The following is a 20,907-nucleotide window of genomic DNA, read 5'->3' on the forward strand; positions in this document are numbered from 1 at the left end:
AGATAGTGCTCCATGCTCACCCGGGAGTCTGGTTGCAGATTCTCTCTGCCCCTCCCCCCACTCATGCACATGTGCACGATTTCTTTCTTTTTCTCTCTCTCTCTAAGATAAATAATTTTAAAAAAAGAAATGAAAACTTTATTTGCATCATTGAATTCACAAATGAGGGCTGCCTTATTAGTATATGTACTGAACATGTGAAGACTTTCGTGTACTCATCAAAGGATTTGGTGATATGAGGATATTCTCTTCTGATTGTGCCTATATTCTTACTGAAATTAGAAGCAAGTCTTCTCCTGAAAGTGAGATAAGGAGATGCTTGTAGATAAGGAATCTCAGAGAATGGAGGGGTGGTGAAATACCTACAGGAACGCATAATTTCCAAGCAATGCCAAAAGTCTCCACACTTAAGAATATAGTCTTTCATTGAAAATGAGATCAGTCAGTATGATTGTGCATTTTTCTCTAGCCACATGAAGCTCCTAGATACAAGTCTGGGAGAGCCAAAACGTTGAATTTAATCAAGATTGGAGTTTTGTCAGGAAACGGGGAGAAAAGGAGATAAGAAAGTTGATGATAAATGCACAGAAATAATTTTAGTGATGGACCATAAATCTAAGCTGAATAAAGAAAGACATGAAGACAGGAAAGAGGTGACATTGGTTTAAATTAACTTTTTTAAATGTCATCAGTAAAACTGGAAATCTAGGTGAGATTCAAGATACATTGGAATGTGTATTCTAGAAAGATAAAGAGTAGTGGTCAGATTTACATAGGTACAAGGGTGAGAAAAAGATTTTTAACACAAAAAAGTCCAGATATTTAAAAAATGATTAAAGAAAACAATTTAATGATACAAACAAACTGTTTAATACTTCATGAAGTGGATGGTCTTTGTACAGAGAACTGCAAAATAGGTGGAAGGCAGGGAGCTTTTACAGGATAAAGATAAAAAAACAAAGAAGAGAAAAACAGAAAATATCTGATTGGCTTGGGCCACATGGTTAACCTTGTTTGGGGTGGGAAGGAACAGGAAGTAAGTATAGAGCTCAGAGTTGGCTTGATGTTTGGGGATTACCTGAGTGGCTATACTAAGTTTCCCATCAAGTGGAGCTTCACAGGGACATGAAAGCTAAGTTTTGGGTTGCTACTGTGGCACCCTGGGCAGGAGCAAGCTCCATCTTGGGCCTAGAAATTTACTTCAACATATGAATGTTGAAATCATCAAGAATACTAATAAAAGTTATGTTGCAGAGAAAGATAATGGGCCTGATGCTAAATCTTCAGTGAATGAGAGTCTAGGGCAGAGCACACCACAGATATTAACAAGGAGGAGTAGAAAGTAGTATAATCTCATGGTGTGTGCTACAAAAGAGCTCAGGTTTTTAAGGAGAGAATATAGACCATAGTCTGAAAAATGGCTGTGAGAATCCCAGAAAACACCCAGGGCACCTTCTGGCCTTATAGGATGTAGGATGTGGGGGGAAAGAATACTTCTGATTTAGTACTGCTGCAGAGGAAGCTGCCCTCTCAGGGGAAAATCTGACTTTAATAGGTGCAGTAAATGTCCACTTCTGCTCTCTGAACTATCTCATGCATTCTTCTCTCTTCTCAAAGCTAAAAAAAAAAAAAAAAAAAGCCTTACTTTTCTCACTCTCAGTAGATCTCATTTCTCTGGAAAACAGACACAATTAGAAGAGGACTTCCTCATATTCTGAGCTAGAGTCACATGTAAAGAGATGGAAAAGAGAGGACACAAAGGGCTTTTCTGAGGACAGACATAGTGGTCTCTTGAGCACAGTGAAAGGGGGTGGGGAAAGTTTAGAAAATTAATGAGATTTGATGTGTAAAGCCTTCCAGAGTTAGAGGTCTACAATGAAAGATGTTCTAAGAGCTTTTCCTCATGGTAACAGAGGAATGTAAAATATGACTGGACTTGTCTTGATGTTATCTGAGGGGAAGGGGAGTGATAGCTTCTAATAGTATCATCCTTTTGGGAACTACATCTTTTTTTTTTTTTTTTTTTTTTTTTAATTTTTAAATTTTTTTATTGTTATGTTAATCCCCATACATTACATCATTAGTTTTAGATATAGTGTTCCATGATTCATTGTTTGTGCATAACACCCAGTGCTCCATGCAGAACGTGCCCTCCTCAATACCCATCACCAGGCTAACCCATCTTCCCAACCCCCTCCCCTCTAGAACCCTCAGTTTGTTTTTCAGAGTCCATCGTCTCTCATGGTTCTTCTCCCCCTCCGATTTCCCCCCCTTCATCCTTCCCCTCCTGCTACATTCTTCTTCTTCTTTTTTTCTTTCTTAACATATATTGCATTATTTGTTTCAGAGGTACAGATCTGAGATTCAACAGTCCTGCACAATTCACAGCGCTTACCAGAACACATCTTAAGCCACTGTTAAGGAGAAATGGGCAGGATTGGGTCTTTGTGGTGGGAGTGGAGGCAGTGGAGGTCTTGCTGGGAGCTCTGTGGGTTTCTGCTCCAAGTAAGGTTCAAGGAAACTGTGAGTAGTGTGGTTTGGGGGAGGGTGGAGGAGAAGGTTTGCTCCTAGCAATAATATTAGAAGTTGTCTTTTAAAATGTCATAAGCTAGGAATGCCTGGATGGCTCAGTCGGTTGAGCGTGTGACTCTTGGTTTCTGCTCAAGGCATGATGTCATGGGTTGTGGGATCGAACCCCGCATGGAGCTGCGTGCTCAGCCGAGAGTCTGCTTGAAGATTCTCTCCCTCTGCCCCTCCTCCCACTTGTTCTCTCTCTCTCTAAAGTAAATAAATAGATCTTTTTTAAAATGTCATAAGCTAATGCTAAGGTGTATTAAAAGACAAATTGAGGCATACTAGACATTTTAAGAGTTTATTTGAGCAAAAATTGATTTGAATCAGATAGCACCATACTGGAAATGATTAGGAGTTCCCTGCCTTATACAGAGAAAATGTAGAAGCAAAGAAAGGAAATTATTTCACTGGCTATAGCTTAAAGCCTAGTTGGCAATTTGTGACTGGTTGTCCTTAGTGTTTTGATTTTGTAACTTTGAAGCATTTACAGGCTTACATTTTGGTTTACTCACTATGACAATAGAGCCACCTCAGTATAAGAGTCTCCTTGTTTAATTAATTTAACAGGTGGTGATCATATTGCGGTATATAAATATATCAAATCAACATGTTGTACACCTTAAACTTGCATGATGTTACATGTCAATTATATCTCAATAAAAATTTTTTTAAACATGTTAAAAAAAGTCATGAGATTCACCTGTCCTACAGATATTAAAACCATTTAAATTAATAAATAATTAAAATGAGGTGTTAATGGTATAAAAAGATATGTGTTGATCATTGGAACAGAACTAGTACATTAAAATTTAACAAACTAAAGGAGAGGTAACAAACAATGTGAAAAATGAGGATTAAGAAACCACATAGATAATTTGGCTTAGCTAAAATTTAAAACTTAAGAAAAATAAACTTTGACACAAAAATACACCAAATAAAATAACAGATATAAGGAAGCTTTAAATATATAAATAGAAATAGTTTGGCTATGAATCAGATATCCAAAAGAGAAGACAAATTTTTGAGTTTAACAATAGAGAAAAGATCAAAAAGATAACCATATATTTTGTCAGATACAAGTTTTAAATTTCAGTATGTCAGTAAGTAAAAATAATATAATTAACCATTTTGACAGTTATTTTTAGAAAGATACCTAGAAAAGACACATACCTTTGTATACTTGTTTATATCTTGTTATCTTAATTATATCTTGATTCTAATTAAGATTCCAGTTTTTAAACTACCAGTCCAAAACAAACAACAATTACCCAATAAACAGTAGGGGCACCTGGGTGGCTCAGTTGGTTGAATATCTGACTCTTGGTTTTGGCTCAGGTCATGATCTCAGGATCATGGTCTCAGGGTCATGAGATCGAGCCCCACATCAGCTCCAAGCTCAGCGCAGTCTGCTTATCCCTTACCTCCCCACCCGCCCCGCTTGCTCTCTCTTTCAAATAAATAAATAAAATCTTTAAAAAAGAAAAATGTAAGTAAACTACAGACAGTAAACAAGTTGTAGAACAATGTCAAATCTAGCTACTATCAAAGAAATATAAAATAAAGAACTATTTTTTAACGTTAAATTACCAAAATATTAAATGATAACCGGTTAGTTGATTCCTGGAATCTTATTCTAAAGAACTAATTCAAAATAATAATAAAAAAGTCAATGTGTGAAAAGGTAATCATCTTTCCATTACTTATAATAATAAAAAATTGTTAATCTCAAAATAAGTGAACAGTCAGAATAATAGGCAGCCATTAACAATAAAGTTTATGAAGAATATGTAGCAGAATGAAAAGACTATGTTATAATCCAAAGTAAAAAAGCATATACTCATTTTACATGACTACAAGGGTATAAAAACCACAAATGACTAGAAGAGATTATATAAAGATGTTACTTGTTAAATCGTGGTGGCAAAATTATGGATGATTTTCCTCTGTTTCCAAATTTTTAAAAATAATGTTGTATAGGTTTTGGTAACACCGTGCATCTTCCCTTTATGTTTGCTTCAGAGATGTTGGCCTGAGTGAGTGAAAAACAATAAATGTCTTTTATGAATTTCATAGCATCCCTAAATTTTGTAATATTGTAGAGAACTAAATGACATTAAGGATAAATGGCATATTTGCTGTACTTAAGAGAGTTGGAGTATTGATGATGAAAGAATTTCAAAGGCACCATATCTCCAGCTGCATCCATACGTCTTCGAAAGATGCTTTGACCTTTAAGAAAGAACAAAACCGGGTGCCTGGGTGGCTCAGTTGGTTAAGCGACTGCCTTCGGCTCAGGTCATGATCCTGGAGTCCCTGGATCGAGTCCCGCATCGGGCTCCCTGCTCGGCAGGGAGTCTGCTTCTCCCTCTGACCCTCCCCCCTCTCATGTGCTCTCTCTCATTCTCTCTCAAATAAATAAATCTTTAAAAAAAAAAAAAAAAAAAAAAAGAAAGAACAAAACCTTTTAGAGTTAATCAGGAATTTTCTAAAATTGATAGCTTGAAAAGTTTACTTCCTAGTGAAACCTTATTATCTGAAAGAAAGAAAGATAGCAGAGTCCACAGTTATACAAGTCTTATTTTAAAAAGTCTTCTAGTAGCTAATACTATAAAAGATGTGCCATGTTTATTTCATGATGGATAGTCCTCAGAATATTGCTCTTCTGCATATTATCACTTTATCAAAATTCAAAAGCTATATGAGTAGAGGGCCATATGAATCTAATCATATCTTAAATATTCATGTTCAACAAGCAGCTGTAGAAACCATAGGGAATCTCACTGAAATGTCCTCTAGCAGTTTTAATGCAGATGGCAAAATACAAACGCTTTGTTACCGAAGCATAAATAGATACCACGGCTTCATGACAGAGAATGATGCAATCTGTAGACTCTTTCAGCGTGTGCTCCGCAAGTGGGAGGCAGGGAAAAGCTTCAACATAAAAACAGCTTAGAACCACATGCTTATAAGAAAAGTTCAATAGGTATCCAGCTGTAACTTCCTATTTTACATGGAGCCTGTATTTCTTGGCTTGGATGAAGTATATTCTAAATCTCTTTGTCTTAGTCCTCCTGGATATAATGAAGCAAAGGAGTGGGTGTAATGCAGAGGGAATGTGTGTTTAGACTCCACAGGAGCTGTTCCATTTTGTTATAGAAAACAAAGCTTTTGATAGCCCAGCCTCAAGTGTTTAAAGCAGCCTTAGAGAAGCTGAATACAGCTGTCCTCTGCTATGAGCCCTTCGCCTGGAGACTTGCAAAGCCTTTGCTCAGTAGAGCAGTCCTCAGAGGACATCCCACCCAGTTCTCTGTCTCCATTTTCCTCTTTTCTCAGGTGACCCAATTCTGTGTCCTCACATCCCTGAGTACAGGCAGATCAGTAGTGGTTCAAATCATCAAGCTCCTGGTAAAACAAGCCAAATTAAAGGGATCCAGAAGAAACATTGTTAGTGTTTGCAAATAGGGTGAAGCCCTATGTTTTTGCATGCATATTGATCAGAACACTACCATAATCTTATTGGTAAGAGCACAATTTAGATGACATTTTATTTATTTTTTTATTTTTTTAAGATTTTATTTTAAAGTAATCTCTACACTTAATGTGGGGCTCAAACCCACAACCCCGAGGTCAAGGGTCTCATGCCCCACCAGCTGACCAGCCAGGCATCCCTAGAAGATATTTTAAAAATAAGTTTATTAAAATGTTGCTTGTTCTTTTCTGCCATTCTAATGTTTAAAAATCTTGGCCATTTATTTGCATTATTATGACACTAGTCTTGTGATTTAGGCTACATTCATAGTAAGCAATTAAGGTATGCCAGTTTCCAACCAGAATCATGATCTTGATGATAATTCAAATACTGGCAAATCATCAGAGGGGTTGCTCAGATGTTGCAGAATGATTGGTTCTTGAAGACATGGAATACTCAAGGGGTACCTCTCTTCCAACCCTTGACATGGGACTGAGATCACTACAAAATAGACACCAATACATGGTCATAATGAAGTGTACTAAATGTGATTTAAAACACACTGACATATATTACAGTAAAAAAATAATTTAAGAAACATTTTCAAATAATATTTAGAAAACTAAGTTCTTCATTCCCATCCACAAATGTGCTTGCCCATCCTCGCTTTTTTTTCTTATTCCTATAATGGCTCCATGACCTTCTAAGTTACTGGAGTCTAATAAACGGTGCCCAATACCTGGACGTCTTCTTTCACTCTCCACCTCTTTCTCTACCTACCTAGTCATCACCGAAGCACTCAGCTGCTCAAGGTCTCTTATGATTTTCCCTCCCAATGCCATGAGTCGTTTATAATCCTTCACATATGCTATTACATCATCTCTCCTTTTCTTCTGCTCACTTCAATCCATACTGCTGAGAAAATCACCCTCCCAAGCATATTCACTAGCATATTCAAAAAATCTTTGGTAACTGCACATCACACACTCCTTATGTGAAAGTCAAAGCCCACCATGATGATGATACCATCAGATTTCTCAACACTTCTTCCCATTTCCCCCTTCCATGTACTTTTTGCTTTCAACAAAAGTGCTCTCCTGCTTCTGTGCTTTTGTTCAATCTGGAATTAGCACCTAGTCTTTTCTTTATCTGCCCATTTAGCATCCTATTTCCAAGAAACTTTCCCTAAGCAACCAATTCTAAACATTTTGGCCAATGGTACCACTTTTTGTAGCACTTGCCCTTTCATACACGTGTCCTCAAACCAATAAAACTAAGATTTTTGCAGGCAAAAATTATGCCCTGTCCCAAAGTACTCAGCCCAGTGGTTTAAACATAGTAGACACTCAAATATTTGCTAAATGCCTGATGCCCTTTACTTTTTCTTTTTCAGTGGCACCACCCCCCTATAGTTATGACCATGAGATGGAATACTGTGCCGACTTGCCACCTCCCTACTCCCCGACCCCACAGGCTTCAGCACAGCGTTCTCCACCCCCTCCTTACCCTGGAAATTCAAGAAAACAATCCTTCTCCCAGAACAGAATATGTGCCAATCAGAGATCTTGCCTGGAATAAAATGCCTCTACTCAGAAACAGGAAAGGATTGCTCTAAGGAATACTTTTTTGGGTCAAACAATATGTCAGGTGGAATATCCAGGCTAAGAAATACTGAGTTTTTACCCCTCTCTGAGCTGACCCCATCTGGAGTACTGTTTGGTTCAATGGTATCACATTTGAAGAGATGTACTGATCAATGCAATCACATTCAGAGAAGAGTAATGAGACAGACAAAACATCTGAAAATCATATTGTTTAAGGAAACTGCAATATTGATCCTGGAAAAAGAAGAATGATGTAAGAGAGGAGAATAGCCTGGAGTACATAAGGAAACAACTATATTCTGTGTAGCTTTAAAAGTCAGAACTAGAATTATTCATTCTTTTGTTCATCAGTAAATACTGTTCAAGTGCATGAGAGCCTACTCTGTGCCTTTCACTGTTTAAAGCACTGGATGGAAGCTACAGAAACTTTGGTTTCTGGATAAGAACAAAGAACTTTGGTTTCAGGATAAGAAAGAGGAGTTGGAGCTTCCTTATTGACTAGATTGTTTTGTGAAGTTTCCTATTACCAAGACTTCAAACAGAATCTATCTGGTAGAGACATGTTCTAGAAAGGACAGCTAAATCAAACGGTAGATGGGTCCACTGGGACCCAAACATTCTGCTCATGGTTTAGTTAAGTATGAAGTAAATTTCTATGCCTCCAAGAATGAAAACAATTAGAACAGTTTAATCTTATCTATTTAATTTGACAAGTTAAAACAGGATCAAAGGGACTCGACAGCTGCTTGAAGCCAAGAACTCTTCAGTGCTAGCTACTGCCGTCTAAAAATCATCTGACTTTAGTGTTTTATTATGACAAAAGTTATTCCAACTGTGGGAAAAAACACTGTATCAAGTTCTACAAACAACAGATACTTCATTTCAGATTAAAAGATTAGAAGCTGAATATTCCCATGGGATTTTACATCAGGGAGTAAAACTGTAGAACTTGACCGTGAAGATATATAACAGTTTATGAAAAGAAGAAGGGAAAATGAAATTTGCATTCTGTTCTGTGGAATTCCATTCATATGTAGCTTAGACAGATTTCTCTTCTGTAATATTTTGAAAATATATTCCCTTGAAAAAGTTATACAGTTAATAGAAAGGTTAAGATATTGACATCAAACTGTTGCCTTTTGCCAAAATCCAAATGTTATGAAGTGCCTACCTTCAAGTATAAAATTTTGGCTAAATAATTCTAATGTGCTGTATTTTGCTGCAAGTGACCTTAACATTTATATTTTTATGTGGGCCCTTTCATATATTTAAAATTTACATTGACAAAATACTGGGGGAGAGTGATGCCACCAAAATGGTGACATACATCAGTCCTAAATTTGCTCCCCCTTACAAGAACAACTAACAGCTATCCCAAAACAAGACGTCATTGAGAGAATCCTAGAACGCAGGATCGAAGCTGAAGAATACCCCCCACACAGACTTCAGAGACTGAGACAGACTGTATTAGAGGGGTAAGAGAAGTTACTGCATGTTGACTGTATTGCCCGTTCCCCAGGACAGTGCAGCACCATGGGGAGAGGTGTCTCCTGAGCCTCCAGTTCCTCCAGTGGAAAAGAGAACCCAAGAGGGAACAACCAGCATTGCCCCCACAGCACTGTGGGTCACTCTGTGAGCACCCCTACTCTCATCCCATACCACTGGAATTGCAGGGCTCAGCCACTGGAAATATAACTATGACAGAGAATGAGGGAGGAGCTTACAACAACCAGCACATGGATGTTGGCAGACCAAGTTCATATTGGCAGTGCCCAAATAGTAATCTCAACCAGTGGCTTTGCTCATCTGTAGAACCAAGCTAGAAGTACACTCTGACTGGGGAACTTGGAGAGGTACAGATCTGCCTGATTCAGATCCTCAAACAAGATGTTTGCCAGCCCTATGGCCCAGTTTGCTCATACATAGGCAGGGTACTGAGTCACAGCCCCACACACTGTGGAGAGTGCCTTCAGCACCATCTGACCAGAAGGGCTAGAGACAACTCCTGGAAGCTGTGTGGCCCAGTGGCACTTGAGCTGAGAGAGGAGCAGACAGAGCCAGTAGTTTACAGAGCCATTGGCCTAATTTGGCCAGGGAACTTAAGGCGTGGATCTTCTTGAGTTAAGACAAAGAGCTTTACCAGTTTTACAGCTGCTTCTCCTATTGCACACAGAAAGGGAATCTAATTCATGGCCTTGCTCATGGCTAAATATAGCCTTCAGCTATCTGACCAGGGAACCTAACCAGAGCACAAGGGAAGCCATATAGTCCATCTAACAGCCCTACATACAGTGGCACTTGAACAGTGAGCACAACTTCCTCCATCTGCAGAGCATCACCTGAGCAGGGAATTCAGTGGACACTCAGGCCTGATTTGAAGCCCCCAAACAATGATCTCTATGTGCCCTGAACCTGGGCTGCTGCCCCGCCAAGCAGAGAAGCAGGGAACATAATTCCATCTACTACTGAATGCAGACCCAGTCCCAACCATCTAGTAAGCCTGAGCAGAGAATAAGGCAACTGAGGACCCCATCCTACAGCCTCTTGGATAGTGAACCAAGCCAGGAGTCATATCCAACTATTTTCATCCAGTGGTACAATACCCCATCCCTGTCCATCCAAGGCAAGTTGCCTTGACCAAAGCAGTCCATAATAGCAGGCCCTGCCTGCCCAAAGACATTACCAACAGACACACCCAGAAAAATAAAATGAGCTCATTAGTGAAGAACTATCTGTGCCAAAGCAAACCTATAAAGTCTGGAAAAAGAGATTAATTACTAAAATACTCAGATACCAATGCAAGAAATCAAGGATCATGAAAAATCAGGTAAATATGACGCCACCAAAGGAAACTAATAAAACTCCAAGAACTGACCCTAAAAAAAATGGAAACCTATAAACTATCAGACAAAGAATTCAGAACAAATCTCTTAAAGAAGTTTAGTGAACTTCAAGAGAACAGAGACAGAAAACTAACAAAATTAGGAAAACAATGCATGAACAGGAGAAGTTTGACAAGGAAATAGCAACCATCAAAAAAACAAGCACAGAAATCTCAGAGTTGAAAAATACAATAAATGAACTGAAGAATTCAATAGAGAGTTTCAAAAGTAGATTCAAACATGCAGAAAAAAAAAATCATCAACCTGAAGGATAGGACATTGGAAATTACCCAAGGAGAAAGAAAGATTAAAAATAGCAAAGAAAGCCTATGGAAATTATATGACAATGAAAAGAAACAATATGTGCATCACAGGACGTCCAGAAGGAAAAAAAGAGAAAGGGACAGAAGCAATAATGGCTGAAAACTTCCTGAACCTGGGCAGAAAAATGGATATATAGATCCACACGGCCCAAAGGATCCCAAACAGTTTGAACCTAAGGATAGAGGGCTACACTGAGACACATTATAATTATATAGTCAAAAGTCAAAGACAAAATATTTTTTAATAGCACCAAGAGGAAAGAGAGAACTTACATACGAGGACCCCCCCCTAAGACTATTGGATTACTCAACAGAAACTCTTCAGGCCAGGAGAAAATGGGATGCCATATTCAAAACATTGAAAGAAAATAACTGTCAACCAAAACTGTATACCTGGAAAAGCTGTCCTTCAGAAATGAAGGAGAGATAAAGACTATCTGAACAAACAAAAGCTGAGGGGGTTAATTACAACCAGACCTACCTTACAAGAAACAAAACACAAAAAGGTAACATGAATCTCACTGGCAATGACAAATATATAGTCATAACTGGATTCTGCAATATGGTAATAGTGATACATCACTCACTCACAACTCTAGTTTAAAACTTTTTTAAAGGAATGTAGCAAAAATAACCATAGATACAATAATCTGTTATTAGTTACACCAGCTAAAAGAAATAAATTATAACTGCAATAATCTAAAATGTGAGGGGCAGAAGTAAAAGTATAAAGTATAAAAATTGTATTTATTTATAGGCTTAATATAGGTTTAAAATAGGGTGTTATGAGTTTAAGATATATTATGCATGCCTCATGGTAACCACAAGGGAAGATCTTGAGGTAATCACACAAAAGAACACAATAAATAAGTCAAAGCATACTGATACCAAAAAAATCGAAACACAAAAAAAGAAAGCAGGATAAGAAAGAAGGAACAACGGATCTACAAAGAAATGAGGAAAAAAATTAACAAAATGGCAATAGTAAGCCCTTACCTATAAATAATTACATTAAATGTAAATGCATTACATTCTTCAATCAAAAGACATAGAATGGCTGAGTGTATTTAAAAAACAAGATCCAACAATATCAAACTAAAAGAGACCACTTTAGCCTTAAAAACACACATGGACTGAGAGTGAATATGAACAGACAGAAAAAAGACATTTAAAGCAAATTGTGCCAAAAAAAAAAAAAAAAAAAAAAAAGCAGGGATAGCTATATTTATATCAGACAAAATAGACTTTGAAAATAGTAAAAAAAAAAAAAAAGAGTCAAAGAAGGTCATTATGTGATGATAAAAGTGTCAACACATCAAGAAGATATAACAATTATAAATACTTAAGTGCCCAAGATAGGAGCACCTAAATATATAAAGCAAAAACTAACAGAGCTAAAAGGAGAAATAAACAGTATCTCAGTATTTGAGGACTTTATTACCCCACTCTCAACAATGGATTGATCATCCAGACAGAGAATCAATAAGGAAATAGGAGAACAGTGGATTTGAACAACACTATAAGACCAAATGGACCTAACAGAAGTATAAAGAACATTCTAGCCAACAACAGCAGAATATACACTCTTCCCAAGAGCACATGAAACATTTTCTTGGACTGACCATATGTTAGGCCACTAAACAAGTCTTAGCAAATTCGGAAAGACTGAACTCCTACCAGGTATCTTCTCTGATCGCAATAGTGTGAAACTAGAAATCAATAACAGGAGGAAAACCAGAAAATTCACAAACATATAGAAATTAACACTGCCCTCAACAACCAGTGGATCAAAGAAGAAATTAAAGGGGAAATAAAAAAGTTTATTGAGAAACAAAAATGGAAACACAACACACCAGAACTTATGGGATGTAGCAAAAGCAGTTCTAAGAGAGTTCATAATAATAAATGCCTACAGTAAGAAGCAAGAAAGGTCCCAAATAAACAACCTAACTCTATGCTTTAAGGAACTAGAAAAAGAAGAACAAATTAAACCCAAAGTTAGCAGAAGAAAATAATGAAGATTACAACAGAAATAGAGAACAGAAAAATAATAGAAAAAAGTAAACCAAACTAAGTGTTGGCTCTTTGAAAAGATAAAACTGACAAAACCCTAGCCAGACCAACTAAGGAAAAAAGAGAAAGGACCCAAATCAACACAATTACAAATAGAAAAGGAGACTTACAGCTGATACCACAGAAATTCAAAGGATCATAAGAGATTCTGCTGGTGAGAATGTAAACTGGTGCAGCTACTGTGGAAAATAGTATGGAGAAATCTTTAAAAAATTAAAAATAGAACTACCAAATGACCTGGAAATTCCACTTCTGAGAATATATCCAAAGAAAATGAAAATACTACCTCAAAAAGATATCTTGTACCCCCATGTTCATAACAGCATTATTTACAATAGCCAAGACATGGAAACAATCTAAGTGTCCATCAATAGATGAATGGATAAGGAAGTTGTGGTGTGTGTGTGTGTGTGTGTGTGTGTGTGTGTGTGTGTGTGTTTACACAAAGGAATGTAATTCAGCCATTAAAAAATTAGGAAATCCTATTATTTGGGACAACAAGGATGGACCTTAAAAGTAATATGCTAAGGAAATAAGTTAGATTAAAAAAAAAGATAAATCCCATATGATCTCACTTACATGTAGAATCTTAAAGAAAACAACAACTCATAGATAAGGAGATCAGACTTATGGTTTCCAGAGGTGGGGGGTGGGAGGAGTGGGAATTAGAGGAAGGTGGTCAAAAGTTACAAACTTCCAGTTATAAGATAAATAAGCACTAGGGATGTAATGTACAACATAAGGACCAGAGCTAACACTGCTATATGATATATAGGAAAAGTGTTAAGAGAGTAAATCCTAAGAGTTCTCATCATAAGAAGAACATTTTTTTCTTTTATTCTTCTTTACTTACATTTTATTGAATCTATATGAGAAGATGGATGTTAGCTAAACCTACAATAATAATCATTTTACAACATATGTAAATCAAACCATCATGCTGTATGCCTTAAAGTTATACAGCGATGCATGTCAGTTATTTCTCAATAAAACTGAACAAAACAAAACCGTGTATCACTTCTATTCACCAAAAGAACACTGTGATGAACACAACTTGCTAGTAGCTGGTTAGAAAGATCTTTTTTTAAAAAAAAAAAAAAAGATTTTATTTATTTATTCATGAGAGACAGAGAGAGAGGCAGAGAAGAAGCAGATGCCCTGCGGAGCAGGAAGCCCAATGTGGGACTCTATCCCAGGACTCTGGGATCATGACACGAGCTGAAGGCAGACACTTAACCTACTGAGCCACCCAGGAACCCTAGAAAGATCTTAATTACAAGTCTGCTTAAACACTGCACTGCATGCATAAAAAAATACTGGGAAGAGATGTTCAAATTTTTATGTCACTTTGCAATTAAATCTAAAATGTTTAATGTAACATCATCATCATAATTCAGTGAAGTCCCAAAATGATGCTAAGAATTTTGCTGAATAAAATAATGAAAATAAATGTCTTAAGGTATAAAATTATAGTTCCTGTCCTTATAGTTAGGAAACTTAGTAGTTCACATAAGTAGCATATTTTCTTTCAAACACATTGATCTGACTGAAATGAGGTCTAGCTGTCAGTGAGATCTAAAAGCTAGATTTGTTTTGAATGACTTGCTTGATTTGTAGGCACTGATGATTTTCTGACTTATAAGGACACAAAGAATTCGAGAGTTCCAGCCTATTCTAGGGATTGGAATTTTAGCAGTACATATGCTTTCTCTCTCTTCTGCAAGTGTGATCAGATCCAATTACACGGCAGCTCTGCAACTCAAATTGTGGGGGTCTCCGTGACATTCACAATGTTGGTTGCAAATGAGCCATAAATTCCTTAAGAAAAATGGAGAGGAAAAGACCAGCGCAAATTGAATTCTCATCATCTTTGCCGTCAATAAACATTTACTGCATACCTCCTATGTTCTGCAAACATTACCCACATAGGGAGCCATCTGAGTCCACACCGTTGTTTTATGGCTTCCCTTAAGGCACAGCATAGACCCAAAGACCTACAAGCAATGACTATTTTTACTATTTATGTTTAGTGTCAGAAGAGCATAAATGTGCACATTATCCATATAGACTTTTGAAGTTCACTGATATTTTCCTAGATGATACACATTGAAGGAAAATACTATATAATGTGAAAGCTTTGAATTATGGTTATTTAAAAACTAATGTGTGTTCTGTGGCCAGAGTGTTTACAATAAACAATAAAATGAAATAACTCACCATAACGGGTTATATTTTAATTGTCTTGTGCCCATTTTGTTTCACCCTTCATTTCTGCTGATTTAGCCTCATTCTTTTGTACAGAAATACAGGACTGAAGCCAAATAGACTTTATTTTGAATCCTGTCTCCTGCCTGTATGATGGGAGACAGGCCACTTCGTCTCTATGAAATTTAACTTTCTGCTCTGGAAAATGTAAATAATATAATGAGGTTCATCAGGTTTTGTGAAAACTGGATGAATACATGCGAAATTCTAAGTATACTGCCTGACACGTAGGAAATGTTCTATAAATATTAGCCAAAAATAAATTAACGAAAGAATACCATAAGGATGACAGCCTCTGGAATTATGCTATCCAACACGTTAGCCACCAACTACATATGGTTATTTGAATTTAAATAAATTGAAATTAAATTAGATGAAAAATCCACTTCTTTTGTCTCACTAACTACATTCCAAATGCTGCATCGATAGCCTCAAGTAACTAGCAGCTAGCTCACTGGGCAGTGCTTCTCTAGAAAAATCTATGCAGTGAGGTAGCAGGAAGGGGGTAAAGAAGCCGCACTACAGTCATCTGGTCCAGGAGAAACTGTGCACTTTGTCATTAATTGTGACGTCTTCCACAAATAGATTCCATGGCTGCGGAAGTAAGACTGTGATCTACAATGAGAAGCCCACTCAGTCTCTTCTCAGGGCCAGAAGCAGGGAAGCTATTGCAAGAGCTGAAGGGCTAAATCTAGAAGAGGGACTCTGGACCTGGCCCAGGAGCTGGTCAGACAGCTCACAGTCTACTCCATTCTGCTGAGCTGCCCTTCTCAGCTCTAGAAGCCACTCTACGAGCACCCAGGGCCAAACATATCTTCCTAGGGTGCAGCACTGAGGTGTGCTCTTCCTTATTTCATAATCTTGTTCCTGCCACCAAATGAAAGCAGCACTTACCATTCACCCATTCTACTTTCAACCTATCCTTGTTTAGCCAAACCCATTTCACTAACTTTTGGCTCTAAGTAAGGGAGAGTCCAGGATGCATCAGACTATGTGGAGCCCATCAAAAGTGGAGATCTGGGTGCTATTGCTTTATTTGTAACTTAATTAAAACAACCTAACATCAGACTGCCCAAGTCACATGATCATCTTCCTAATCACCCCAGAAGCTGCTAAGGACTTCCAGATCCTCAGTCAGAATGTAGTTGAAATGTGGAATTTTAATTTTCTAATTATAGGCCCAAGCTGCCAGAGGGGGGATAGCTGAACTTGTAAGTTCAATGCTCTTCTGCTACAATCCCACTGTGTGGTATGATTCATTTCAAACTGTGTCAGGACCTCCAGAAAGGAAAGCACCATAACGAGCGTTAAAAAAGATCTCCAGGTGATTCTGATTTCCATCCTAAGCCTTATCCCACCCTTGCCACCTATGAACGTTAAGGCAGAGGAAGGATCAAAGGCTTCAGAGTAAGAGAGACTTTGTTTCTCTTTCATCTCTGTCACCTTCTAGCTATGTGCTCTACACCAAGTAACTCGGTTGCCATAACCTCAGTTTTATCCAAAATATGTGAATAACACCACCCTTGCCAGGTTGTTGCAATGATCATAAACAGTATACTGAAAACGTCTGTCATAAAGATTCTATCTGGGTTGGTGACTCAGACAGACACAAATATATATACCTATTCTCTTTCCAATTTTTGTTCTCCCACTTCCGAGCCTTACCACTTCTATAAGCAGATAAATACCATTGCTGTGTAGCAAATTAGTTTAGCACTTAGCCGCTTGAAACAACACCATTAACAATCTCAGTTTCTCTAGGCCTGGAACCTGCGTGTGGCTTAGCTGAGTCCTCGGGCTCAGGGACTCCCTTTGGAGTCATCTCAGTGTGCATCTGAGGGTCTGCCTCCAAGCTCATTCACACACATGGAGGATTCTGTTGGCACGATTCTATGCCTATGCCTTACAGGCTTTTGGACTAAGGGCCTCATTTACTCACTGGCTATTTGCCAGAGACCACCTGCAACTTGAAATAGGTCAGCTTGCTTCCCCAGTGCAAGCAAGCAACGATAGCCATAAAGTGAGAGAACATGCTAGCAAAATATAGTGCCAGCAAGAGGGGAGTCACAGACTTAAAACCCAGTCTTGGAAGTGACATCCCATCGCTTTTGCCACTTTCAGTTCCTTAGAATCAGGTCACTAGGTCAAAGTCTGCACAAAAGAGGAGGAGATTACATGAGGGCACAAATACCAGGAAGCGAGAGCATTAGCTATCTTAGTAGTCAGCCTACCATGGCAGGGATATTTCATCTCATTCTCTGTAAGTCCATTATTTGGAGTTTAGGCAATCTTCCCTCTAACAGGAATATACCAGCTCGACAGCTGAAAGAATCGCAGGGCCAAGCTTGGCTGTGATCAAATTGCTTTTAGTGAACTGACAGGGGTAGGACAGAGCCAGCGACAATCATAGGGCCATGCCACCTGGGGGAGTGCCGCTCAGGAATACCAAATGGAGACACACCACATTTGTGTTTCTCCTGAGCTTCATTTACGAGCTGCGCTAAAGCACATCGCATTTTGGCACGGAATGAAGTAAACCACACACCACATACCTTATAAACAAGTCTTAACGTGGCCCCAGTTCGAACCTTTGTTTCAACTTCATTCCAAGATATTTCATCTCCATCAAGAAAAGAATTCCGAGACCAGTTTCCAGATGAGTGTTCAGCGGATCGAGTTGCCACGTAACCTAATCTTGAATACCTTCACTAAAAATGGAAAACAAATCTAAGGGAATGTTTGGAACTGCAGAAACATGTGCTGGGAATTTTGCCTTCTCTGGATGCCTTAAGGAATAAATGGTTTTAAAAAATTGTTCGGTGAGACGCTTTGATTCCCGTTTTGGCTCTGCTTCGCCTCTTCCGACCCAGCTCTGAGCAGCTTCGAGTGTGCGCTGCCTGACACATCTTAGTGTGAGAGGAGGCGGGGAAATCATTTTCTGAATCACATTTGGATGTAGGCAATAAGCAAATAAGAGATCTCATCTTGTTTCCATGACCTGAAGGATGGCTAGAACCAAATGATCCAACGTTCCCATTTTTTGTATCTTATTGTTAAGTTAGTGTCTTCATTATCACACATCTTGTGTATTATTTTCTCTGTTGACTGGGAAGAACTTGAAGGCACTTCAGAAGAATTAAGTAGTTGAAAGTCCAGTTCCTTCTGCTTTGTCTGTGAAAATGCACCGAGAGACGCACTCCCTGGGTCTCTCACCACCACCTGAACACACAAGACAAACTTTCTTCTTCAAAACCTCTTTGACTTCTTCTGCGGAACTTCGGCTCATCTTTCCAGATGTAGCTAAAGGGTTTATACTCTAAGAGGTGTGGTTATTTCTCCAGTCAGAATTCATGGATTCTCACCTCTGCCCCTGTTGGTACCTGTTTTGTACCCTTCTTATATACCTTGTCACAGATTGGTTAAATGTGTTTTTAAGAATTAGAGGAAGAGAGTTTAGAGTGAGCAGCATATTCTCTGTGGTGGTCCATAATCCAAGATAGGGGTCAGAGAACTGGATAAAAGGCTATAGTTTCATAGTTTTTAACTGATGATATATGTCCATCCAGATATAGCTGGATTGTGTTCTTAAGCATAGTATTAATACATGTCACTCAAGTAAATGAACATGCTCATCTTGACTGACTCAGTGAAACAAGACAACATGCCAGTTTGGAAGTGGTGCTCTTATAATTCTTCAGATTAAAATCAAGCTCATTTTTTTTACCAATAACCAATGATTTAGCATTTATTATGTGCCAGACTCTGTTCTTTTTTATTTAAATTCAATTAGCCAACTTAGAGTGTATCATTAGTTTCAGGTCTAGTGTTCAATAATTTATCAGTTTCATATAACACCCAGTGCTCATCATATCATGTGCCCACCTTAATGCCCATTACCCAGCTACCCATCTCCCCCTAGCCACCTCCCCTCCAGCAACCCTCAGTTTGTTCCCTACAATTATGAGTCTCTCATAGTTTTCCTCCCTCTCCAATGACTTCCCATTCTGTTTTCCCTCCCTTCCCCTACTGTCCTCTGCCCTGTTTCTTATACTCCACATATGAGTGAAACCCATATAATTACTGTCTTCTCTGGCTGACTTATTTCCCTCAGCATAATACCCTCCAGTTCCATCCACGTTGATGTAAATGGTAAGTATTCATCCTTTCTGATGGCTGAGTAATATTCCATTGTATATATATACCACATCTTCTTTATCCATTCATCTGTCGATGGACATCTCAGCTCTTTCCCCAGTTTGGCTCTTGTGGACATTGCTGCTATGAACATTGGGGTGCAGGTGCTCCTTCGGATCACTACATTTGTATCTTTGGGATAAATACCTAGTAGTGCAATTGGTGGGGCACAGGGTAGCTCTATTTTTAACTTCTTGAGGAACCTCCATACTGTTTTCCAGAGTAGCTGTACCAGCCTGCATTCCCACCAACAGTGTAAAAGGGTTCCCTTTTCTCTGCATCTTCACCAACATTTGTTATTTCCTGTCTTGTTAATTTTAGCCATTCTGACCGCTGTGAGGTGGTATCTCATTGTGGTTATGATTTGTATTTCCCTGATGACAAGTGATGTGGAGCATCGTTTCATGTCTGCTGGCCATTTGTATATCTTCTTTGGAGAAATGTCTGTTCATATCTTCTGCCCACTTCTTGACTGGATTGTTTGTTTTCTGGGTGTTGAGTTTGATAAATTCTTTATAGATCTTGGATACTAGCCCATAATCTGATATGTCATTTGCAAATATCTTCTCCTATTCTGTAGGTTGCCTTTTAGTTTTGTTGACTGTTTCCTTTGCTGTGCAGAAGCTTTTTATCTTAATGAAGTCCCAATAGTTCATTTTGCTTTTGTTTCCCTTGCTTTGGAGACATGTTTAGCAAGAAGTTGCTGCGCCCAAGGTTGAAGAGGTTGCTGTCTGTGTTCTCCTCTAGGATTTTGATGGATTCCTGTCTCACATTTAGGTCTTTCATCCATTTTGAGTTTATTTTTATGTATGGTGTAAAAAAAAGTGGTCCAGTTTCATTCTTCTGCATGTGGCTGTCCAATTTTCCTAGCACCATTTATTGAGGAGACTGTCCTTTTTCCATTGGGAGACTATCTTTCTTCCCTGCATTGTCAAAGATTAGTTGACCATGGAGTTGAGAGTCCATTTCTGGGTTCTCTATTCTGTTCCATTGATTTATGTGTCTGTTTTTGTGCTAGTACCATACTGCCTTGATGATTACAGCTTTGTAATAGAGCTTGAAGTCTGGCATTGTGATGCCACCAGCTTTGGTTTTCTTTTTTTCAACATTCCTTGGCTATTCAGCGTCTTCTCTGTTTCCATACAAATTTTAGGATTATTTGTTCCATCTCTGTGAAAAATGTTGACGGTATTTTGATAGGGATTACACTGAATGTGTAGATGCTCTGGGTAGCATAGACATTTTAACAATATTTATTCTTCCAATCCATGAGCATGGAATGTTTTTCCATTTCTTTGTGTCTTCCTCAATTTCTTTCATAAGTGTTCTGTTTTGGAGTTTTTGGAGTACAGATCCTTTACTTCTTTGGTTAGGTTTTTTCCTAGGTATTGTATGGTTTTTGGTGCAGTTGTAAATGGGATCGATTCCTTAATTTCTCTTTCTTCTGTCTCATTGTTAGTGTATAGAAATGCAACTGATTTCTGTGCATTGATTTTGTGTCGTGCCACGTTGCTGAATTCCTG

The 20,907-nt window shown here is 38.2% G+C and overlaps 1 protein-coding gene and 1 long non-coding RNA gene across 8 annotated transcripts in view; one reads left to right on the forward strand and one right to left on the reverse strand.

The window, feature by feature from the left end:
• CYYR1 (cysteine and tyrosine rich 1) overlaps positions 1-15,162 on the forward strand; it is a 105,412-nt gene extending 90,250 nt beyond the window's left edge. Inside the window, exons 4-5 of one of the 2 annotated variants that reach the window (XR_013441521.1) lie at positions 7,437-12,743; positions 14,028-15,162. Coding sequence is in view for 1 of the 2 variants with exons in the window: in XM_036120241.2 (XP_035976134.1) it covers positions 7,437-7,621 (185 nt within the window). In the remaining variant the exon portion in view is untranslated. Of the gene's footprint in view, positions 1-7,436 lie in introns of both variants that reach the window. The other variant, XM_036120241.2, reaches the window with a different exon arrangement.
• LOC118553267 (uncharacterized) overlaps positions 1-20,907 on the reverse strand; it is a 297,009-nt gene that overhangs the window by 39,033 nt on the left and 237,069 nt on the right. The window lies entirely within an intron of this gene.

This window comes from Halichoerus grypus, chromosome 1 (genome assembly GCF_964656455.1).
Source record: "Halichoerus grypus chromosome 1, mHalGry1.hap1.1, whole genome shotgun sequence".
In the NCBI taxonomy this organism is placed as follows: Eukaryota; Metazoa; Chordata; class Mammalia; order Carnivora; family Phocidae; genus Halichoerus; species Halichoerus grypus.